Consider the following 9,526-nt stretch of genomic DNA (forward strand, 5'->3'; position numbering starts at 1 on the left):
CCTCCCCCCAGGCACTCTGTGTTCTAAGTAAATTGCATCCCCTGGAGTTTCCTGATCTTATCCTACACTTGCCTGCCCTGATGCACTGCTGCAGGCCAGTCCCTATGCCTCCACGGTCATTCTCCTCCTATATCTATATATTGGGATTTCTCATCCTTCAAGGCTGGATTCAGGTACTATTTCCTTTACAAAGTCTTCCCCGATCCACATCTTGCCTTTCCAGGTGAAGGGTTTCTATTGCTTCTCATTTTTTCTTAAAGTACCTTCTTTAAATCTCTCCTTTGCCCTCATTATAATCTACTTTGCATCGTGTACAATGTGCATACATCATGCTGGCCCTCCCCCACTTCTTGCTACATTAAATTGCAAATTCTGTGTTTCCCATCTTCTGTATCCCCAGGGCTCGGCACAATATCCAGAGCACTTGATAAATATTTTTCAATTTTGAACCGGGTGGATGAAACCGGATTTCTCAAGCAGCAGCATCAGTGAATCCATAATCTATTTAGATGTGTGAATAAATAACTCAGTAAATTCTGACCTAATCCTCCTTAATAGGGGGGAGAAGAGGTAAGACTAAGCCCGGGAAAAAAAAAGGATAATCCCCCAATCATTTCATAGACTCATTGATCTTGAGGTAGAAAGACCTTAGAAGCCGTCCAATGCTCTCATTTTAATGATAAGGAAACTGAGGCTCAGAAAGTGGAAGGGAACCAAAAGGTAGAATTTGAACCCAGACCTCTCTGTCTCCAAATTCACTGTTGCCTTCTTTAATTTGGTATGGGGGTCTAGTCTCCTATAGATACCGCTAGATACCTCTCCTTCCCAACATCCTTGGGTTCAGATCAAAGCCATTTTTCCCTTTACTCAGCCTTGATCCATCTCCCAACTATGGCCTTTCCGTCAGGAAACAGACTTGAACCATTAGTTGTTTCTGCATATGGTGACATGCAAGAGATTAGTCTTTTATTTTCTCTGGGTCTTGGGGCTGTAAATGGGGCTGGGCTGGCTAAAATTCACCAAGACAAGAAAGAAGGACCCTCTCTGAGAAAAAGGATGTCATTAAGTCAAAGATTTAGAGCAAAGGGACTTCAGAGACTCTTGAATCTCTGATTTTACAGATGAGGAAATAAAAATCTGGAGAAATTAAGCAACTTAACCAGAATTATATCGTTAGTAAGTTTCTAAAACAGGATTTGAACTCATGTCTTCATGATCTCAATTCCAGTACCCTACTCACTGTGATAGATGGTTTTCCAAGTATCCCTTGCCATCCAGGTTTAGAGATCCTTTTTGAGTTTCATAAGAGTTTTCTTTCCAAAAACCTGGGGAGTTACATGATACAAGACTATTATCCCCATTGTTCAGATGTGGGAACTGAGGCCCAAAGAAGGAACATGACTGGCCTACGATTATTAGAGGTAAGGGTCAGACTCAGGTCTCCTGAATTGAATTCCAATTTGTTTTTCTAACAAGCTGTTTCCTTGAGTGTGGTGGAAAGGGACTTGGTAGAAAATCTGCTTCTGGTACATCTCTTCCATTAACATACAGGGTGACTTTAGGCAATAGTGACTGCAACAATCCATGAGTCCTTCTGCATTTATTGAGTATGGTCCATGTGACAAGCACTGTGCTAAGGACTAAGGATACAAAGAAAAATAAATAAGACAGAACAAAAGAAAAGAAAACCAGTTCATGTCCTCAAAAGAGCTTCCAATCAATGGAGCTACAATGGATGTTTAGGACATGGGTCAAGTTTTGCAAAATGCTTTCTTTGACTTTCACACTCACTCTGTCAGTAAGATACAATCAACTCTATTATGCCCATGTTACAGAGGAGAAAATTGAGATTCTGAGAGATATCTTGCTCATGGTGACATGTCTGCTAAGTGGGATTTGAACACGAGTCAGATACTTTGCTGGACCCTGCCTATAAAATGACAAAAGTGACAACATGTGCCTGCCCCACAAAATGATAATGGAACCAAGTGAGATCTTAGAATCCTAGACTGGGAGTAAGAAGGAGCCACAGGAGGTATGCTTTATGGATAAAGAACGTGAGGCTCAGAGGCTAGTTACTTGCCCAAGATTCATACAGAACAGCATAAAATAGAGTTGGGATTTGAACCCATGCTCTGTGATTCAAGAAACAGAGCTCTTTCTTCTGGACCATGTTGTAAGGTGTGTAAAGGGACTTCTAAACCTCAATCTGCTTTAGAGTAGAGAGGGAGAACATGGGAGCCCAGGTTAGCTATTCCAGCCACTGGCAAGAAAGCAGGGGAGGGAACAAAGGATGCAGGGACCAAGGATGGAAGAAAGAAAGAAAAAAGATGGAGGGAAGAAAAGAAGAAGCAAAGGAAGGAATAAAGGATGGATGGAGGGAAGAAGGAAAGAAGGGAGGGAAGGAGGAAAGGAAAGAAAGAAGGAAGGAAAAAGGAAGAGAAGAAGAAGAAGAAGAAGAAGAAGAAGAAGAAGAAGAAGAAGAAGAAGAAGAAGAAGAAGAAAAGAAGGAGGAGGGGAGAGTAAGAGAAAGAAAGAGGCAAACAAGGAAGGAAAACACATTTATGAAGTGCTTATTACGTGTAAAGCATTACACTAAGCTTTGAGAACACAAATAGAAAAAACAAGACCGTCTCTAGTCTAGGGAATTCCCATTCTAATGGGGGAGACAGCACATTTTGGTTTCAGCTGCAGGTCAGATGGAAAGGTCCCCTGGTCCTCAGGATGCAGAGGTAAAGCAGATGGTAATACATCTTCTTTAATGTCATTTCTACTGCTAATCATATCCGTTTCAACGAGGGCATTGACACATACACACATCAATATTGGCGAGGGATTAGTGAGCGTTTGATGGACACAGGAGTGGCCAGGTGTGCAGGTGGGGACTGCCTGTGGGTTGTAAATGGGAGACTGGAGCCCTGGGGAGACACTGGGAGCAGAGATATAGATTGGGGAGTCATCTGCATAGAGGTGATAATTAAAGTCATGAAAAAGGATGAGATCATTGAGGAAGTGAGTATGAAAAAAGAATAAAGGGGGGCCAAAGATAGAGTCTAGGGGATGTAAGAGAGAGACAGGAGAACACGGTGGCAGGAACACTAAAGCTGCAGGCAGAGGATCCTTTCTAGAGTCTCAGCTCTGCAATTTCCTACCTGTGTGATCTTGGTCAAGTCTCTCTCCTTTGTGTATCCCAGCTTCATCTTCTATGAAATGAAGAACTTCTAATTAGATGATCTCTAAAGCCCTTTTTGAGGATTGAAGTTCTATAATTAGGGGGCAGAAGGATGAGTGGGAGAAAGAACAAAGGAGACAGAGGAGGATTTTAAAAAAGTTTTTAACATATCTTTTGTTTTTAACATCATCTTTATAACCTAATGGCTTCCTTTTCTCCTCCTCCTCCCATGTCATATTTTATAACAAAGTATTAAAAGGGAGAGGGGAGAAACAATTCAGTAAAATTAGCATGATATTAAAAAAAATCTTGCATTATATGTGGTATTCTATATGCATTACCTCTTACCTCCGCACAGAAGGAGGTACAAGGAGCATATCTTCTTTCCTTCTTGATGTAATCAACTGGACGTTCCACACAAACCTGGACGATTTCCATCCCTTCCTTACAATTGTTCTTTGCCCGTTTTTTCCATTGTTACTATTGAGTCTCCAGTATCTGCCTAGTCTCCCAGGCTTGAAACCCATCACTTTTGATTCTTTCCTTCCAGTTACCTGAACATTCAATCAATCAGCTTTTTTGGTCTCTACAATAAATATTATTTCTACAATTTCTCCATCCCTCCTCTCTTTTCCATTCACTGGTACCATCCAACCTCAGGCCTACATCACTTCTTATCTGACCTATTGGAATAACTTCCTAACTAGTCCCCTAGCCTCTACTCTGTATTCTCTCCATTCTTTTCCCCATCCAGATAGCACAATAATCTTCCAATTCCCTGTTGAAATTGGCATTCTTCTATTCAGAAATGTTCAATGATTCCCATTTACCTGGTGGAAAAAACAAAAACAAAAAAACCCTCTTTCTACATCTATTTGACCTGTTTTTGATCTTTTTTTGGGGGGGAGGGGTGGGCTTATCTCATACTATTCTCCTTTGCTATTCTCCTATGCTAAAGACAAACAGGACCACTCCATATCCTCTAATCTTTTCCTACTTTATCCCATTTCTCTCCCTTTCTCCCCCCCTTTTAATTTCCTTTATTATTCAGAGACTATTTTTATTTACTTTTTTGATTGTTCTTGTACCTTCAACACCTTCACAACAATTTTCTGCTGCTCAATCAGGAAAGCACGCTTGATTCTGTCACGGACACATTTAGCACACACGGAGCCACCACAAACCCTGCTGACATGCTTTTTTGTCTCTGATAGCCTCGTAAGAACATTAGGTCTCACTGCACAAACACCTCGAAGTTTTCCTGGGCACACGCTGCAGGCTGATTTTGGGGTTTTTCCAATTTTGTTGGCATAAAGGTAAACAATTCTGTTACCTGGGGTTCGTGACAGCTGAGTTTTGTTAGAAGCTGTATTGGAGGACACCTATGGTGTTATGACAGACGCTGAACCATTTTTAATTTCTGTCAGGTCCATCACTGGAAGATGAGAAAAAAAAGCTTCTTCCCTTCTCTCATGCTATTTGCCATGCTGAGAATGGACTTCCTTCACTCTCATCCAAATTTGATTTGTAAAAATCGAATCCTTTCTTCTAGGTCTCAGTTCTCCATAAAGTCTTGTTTGATTCTTCCCCAACAAAAACAACCACCTTTCCCTCAAATTTCTCCTAGGACCTCGTCTGGATTTCATTGCACTGAACACATTCCCTTGTACTACATGGGGGGTGGGGGAGTTCTAGACCCCAGCCTCCCCCCAGAGGGCAGGTACTAGAGCCTTCCTCATCTTGTATTCCTAGGGCCCAGGATAATTTCCTACTGAAAACAAACCAGTAAGAAATACTAGCTGAATTCAACAGAAGACAATCCTCACTGACCTGGCTACCTGGTGTAAAATGACCACTCTCAGATTACTAATAAGCCAGATGCTTGTAGAAATGCAAAACCTTACCCTGACCCTCTCTAATGAGCCCATCGGAGAGCCCAGATTCCTGCTGCTATTGCCTCTCTGAGGGTCCCCGGGCCTCAATTTCCTTCTCTATCAAATGTGTTAGACTGGATGATCTTTTGTGTCTCCGCTCGGCTATTCTATTACCACGATTTCAATTCAAAGGAATGGGGGAAAGGAGAACAAACAAAGACAAGCATTTGGTCTTTTCCTATGGCCCTGTAATGACCAAGAGAGACACCCTGGCCCATTTAATTGCACCTAGAACATGGAGAGCTGGATCCTTGGCTTCCAGGTGAAACTACTGATAGGATTTCTGAAGAAGGAAGAGAGGAGGAAGAGAAGGCGAAGGAGGAGGAGGAAAGGAAGAGGAATAAGAAGAGAAGGAGAAAGAGGATGAGGAGGAAGAAGATGAAGAAGAGGACAAGGAAGAATTATTCATATGGCATTTTAAGTTTTGCTTTACATTATTTTGTGACGATAAAAGTTAGTATGTATACAACAAGCACCTAGGGGACCCAGAAGTCAGTAAGATCTGAGTTTAAGTCTAGCCTCAGACACTTACTAGTTAGATGACTTTAGGTAAGTCACTTAACTCTATTTGCCTCAGTTTCTTTATCTGTAAAATGAGTTGGAGAAGGAAATGCTAAACTACTCTGGTATTTTTGCCAAGAAAACCCCAAATGGAATCATGAAGAGCCAAATGTCATTTTAAAAAAGATCAAATAGCAACAGAACATATATAATAGTTTAAGATTTACTAAACATATTATAACAATAATGTCATTTGTCCTTCATTTTTGAAGAGGATCGATGACGCCACTAATGATTTTTTGACTCATTAGGGAATTGGATTTAAGTGAGGCAGAGTTGAGCAAAGCTCTTACTTTACTCTCTTTTGCGGAGTCACCAGAGTCCAGTGACAAGACGGCCAGGGATGCAGTGGATGACCCTAGCGTCTTTAATGTCTGACTAAGCTCTGAGCACGCCACAGTGCCTGCTTCAGTCACCTTCATGGCTCTTGTAGCGAATCGCCCTCATCCACTCATTCCACTGGAGGATGTCTTTATGTACATGGAGGAGACGTCTTTCTTACTCACTGAGGAGTTTGAGGCTGGCCAGTTCCCCTCAACCTGGTTTTTGGCCCATCTATTGAGACGTTTTATTAGGGAGTGATCACCAGTCATGTCCCAGCTTCTTGGAGCCACAGATGAGAGTTGGATGGACACCAAAGGTGGATGAGCAGCTCCGAAAAGGGCTCAGCAAACCCTCACACCAGAGGCTAGTCATCCATGACTACGATGTGCCATGATGATGATGATGATATATCACATTTATATAGTACCAACAATCCTGAAACATAAATGATATCATCTTCATGTTGTAGTTTAAATGAGGGCAGTTAAGTGACTTTCTTAGGAACTTTCAGTATTACCAAGCATTGGTTACACTATCCAAGGAGACAAGGAGTGTATTATCAATTCCATTTTGCAGATGAGCAACCTGAAGAAATGGGGTCATCATGTCAGGGATTTGGAGTTGGAAGGAATCTTTGAATCCAGTATTTCCATTCGTTCTCATATCTTGCAGATACAAAAACTGAAGCCCAAAGACATTCAGAGCATCCATCTACAAGCATTTATTAAGCATCTACTGTGTTCTAGTCACTATGAGAAGTACAAATGAGAAGATAACAATGAAATCAATCCTGCCTATCTTTAAGGAGCCTATGGTTCATCAAGGAAGGCAATTTCTACGTAAATGATCATGTACAAAATAAATACATAATAAACAAAGCCAGTCTTTGGTCTCTTGAGCAAAAGAACAATAGTGGTTTCTAGGCAGTTCATCTACTTTTGGGCCACTCTGAGTGTTCAGAATTTTTTTCTTCATTTCAAGTCTAAATTTGTCTCTTTGCAACTTCCTCCATTCACAGCCTTATGACAGTCCATTAAATAGTTGAGGACAGCGATCAGGCCCCTGCTAAACCTTTTCTGCTTCAGGTTACATGCCTGCAGTTTTTCCAAACGATCCCTCCCTGGTGAGGCTCTTTGCCATGCTGAATGCCTTTCTCTTATAGGACATGCTGAGAGTTTTCAGAATGATGTTTGTTTAACCGAAATGTCTGTTTCCATGTACAATCACACCATTAAAAAAGCTAACTCCTCTCTGTAAATTGTAATTCTTTCCTAAGAGGAAACTAAAAGACTTATTGTCACAAAACTAAACATATTACTTCAGTCTCGCTGGCAGAAGCAGAGATACTTTGTGGGTAAAAGAGGCAGCCCAGGACTTCTAAAATCTTGAGAGACTCAAGACCACAAGTTTAGATCAAGAAGCCTTCCAGTTCTCCTTGGACAGATGAGGAAACTGAGACTGGGGCCCAGAACCCACACAGGTACTAAACGTCATTGCTGCTTCCGAAGGTGAGGTGGTTTGCCTGTGGCCACACAATTTGTAAATGACAATAAAGCCAGACCTTTCTTTGCTAAGAGTGTCGTTCCCTGTATCACATCACGAAGGCCTGGAATTCTCTGTGCCTCAGTTTCTTTGAGTACAAAATGTGAGTAATCCTCCTCACTTGCTCAGTTTCTCCCATGGGATGGAGTAAGAGTGGAGATGATTTTAAAAAATCAATAGGGCTGTAAGTGCTTTGAGCTCATTGAAGATAAGGAAGATGACAAATGATTAAAGAGCAGGGGCCCTTTCCATACACTAATGAGCTCGGTCCCAGAGTCCGTCAGCAGGTCTGTAGGGATGCCATCCATACGCCACATACACTGGGTTAAGAGAGATACTCGTTCTTTGTCTCTCTTCCTCTCCTTCCTTCCATGTTTGTGTGAATCCACCTAATTCTTCCTCCATTATTGTATACATGACTATATCTACAGGCACACACATGTACTTCGGCTGCTGAGATCAAGCCCAGGCAGAGAATTGGGAGGTCCGGGGAGACCGGCTCCCTGGCTAGAGGGCCTCCACACACAAATTGGATCGTCGACTCGCATTACTTCCGCCAAGTTAAACCCCAACATCTCACCTCCACACTCGCCAGCCTGCTGGGGGACGTGCAGTGCCCCCAGCCCGGGAGCCACCCAGTTCTCTCATCAAAGGGATGTCAAGGAGGTTGGGCAAGGGGATGATGGAGTGGGGGGTGGGAGAAGGGAGAGAGAGCCGCGAAGGCTTTTAATGACCCCAAATCCTGGCAACTCATTATTCCTCTGATAAGGCAGTGGGAGCTGTCACTCCGAGATGCAGCCAGGGAGGTTCCCTAGAGAAATTTGGAGGCTTTTGAGGCGTTTGTGCTAATCTTCTTATAAACATTGTTATTTATTTTTTTTATTTTATCCGACATGTGTCAAGCAGTCCAGCTAAGCCTATTATATCTCCAGGGAGGCTGAAGGTTTTCTTTTAAGATGGCCTGTCTGTTTCAGACAGTGGCAGGCAGCAGTTTCCCCACCCCACCCCCCAACCCATCCCACCTCCCCTGCCCCCCAAACTAATCTCTTATCAGTGCCACCCTAGGATCTCCTTCCCCCTTCTTTCCCAGTTAACTCAAATGGAGAGGACTGCAACCATCACGTGGAGCTGTCTCCTGGACTGGCTGAGGCTCAGACATCTGGCAGAGCTGGAGCTCTTTGCTTGACCCCCTGGCATCAGGTTAGGCACTGATGTGCCAAACGGCCCCGATAACAAGAAGGGGGGAAGTAGGTCTCATCCCACTCTGGACGATTAGCTGCCATTACGGAAGATGAAACTCTTGGCATGTGCAATTGCAACGGCCCCTCACATTCACAAAGTGCTTCCTAATTTTCAAATCATTCCCTGACAATGATCTTTTATCATTCATCCAGCAGTCTTAAGAGGCCAGAAAATACATGGATTATTTAATTTTTCCAGCCCCAGAAACTTAGAAAGTCATTTAATAAAGGAAGAAGGAGATGGAATCTGGGTTGCTGGAGGACAAGTCAAAAACAATGAAATCATCCTTCTTTTGAAGTTTGTGTTTAGATGTATTTTTCCATGTATCTACTCATCAATTAATTTTTTATCTATCCAACCATCCATTCATCCATCTATCTATCTATCCATTCATCCATCTGACCATCTATCCAACCATCCATTCATTTAGCCATTCATTTATACCTTCATCTCTCCATACATTCGTCTATCTACTCAACTATTCATCCATGCGTCTGTCTATCTATCTATCTATTTTTATCTATGTAAACACCCATCCATCCATCCATCCAGCTATCTATTCAGCTATCTATCCACCCAACTATCCATCCACCCATCCATCTATCCTTCCTTTCATCCATTGGGAAGCTGTGATCATACACAATTCTCCTGAATCCTAATCCAATGCATGTACCATGACCTTTTTAGACTTCCTATGATTCTTCATTGGAGGGTACCATGCCTTTGTGCCCCACGAGGATCCAGTTGTCTT

General features: G+C 42.4%; 1 protein-coding gene across 1 annotated transcript; it reads right to left on the reverse strand.

Annotated features, from left to right (window-relative positions):
* Positions 1-4,236: 4,236 nt before the first annotated feature.
* LOC127547166 (60S ribosomal protein L34-like) lies at positions 4,237-7,158 on the reverse strand. The gene is made up of 2 exons (XM_051973986.1): positions 7,141-7,158; positions 4,237-4,554 (listed from the first exon to the last, which is right to left on the reverse strand). The coding sequence occupies exons 1-2, from the start codon at positions 7,156-7,158 to the stop codon at positions 4,237-4,239; spliced, it is 336 nt and encodes a 111-aa protein (XP_051829946.1).
* Positions 7,159-9,526: the final 2,368 nt, after the last annotated feature.

This window comes from Antechinus flavipes, chromosome 2, assembly GCF_016432865.1.
Source record: "Antechinus flavipes isolate AdamAnt ecotype Samford, QLD, Australia chromosome 2, AdamAnt_v2, whole genome shotgun sequence".
Taxonomy (NCBI): Eukaryota; Metazoa; Chordata; class Mammalia; order Dasyuromorphia; family Dasyuridae; genus Antechinus; species Antechinus flavipes.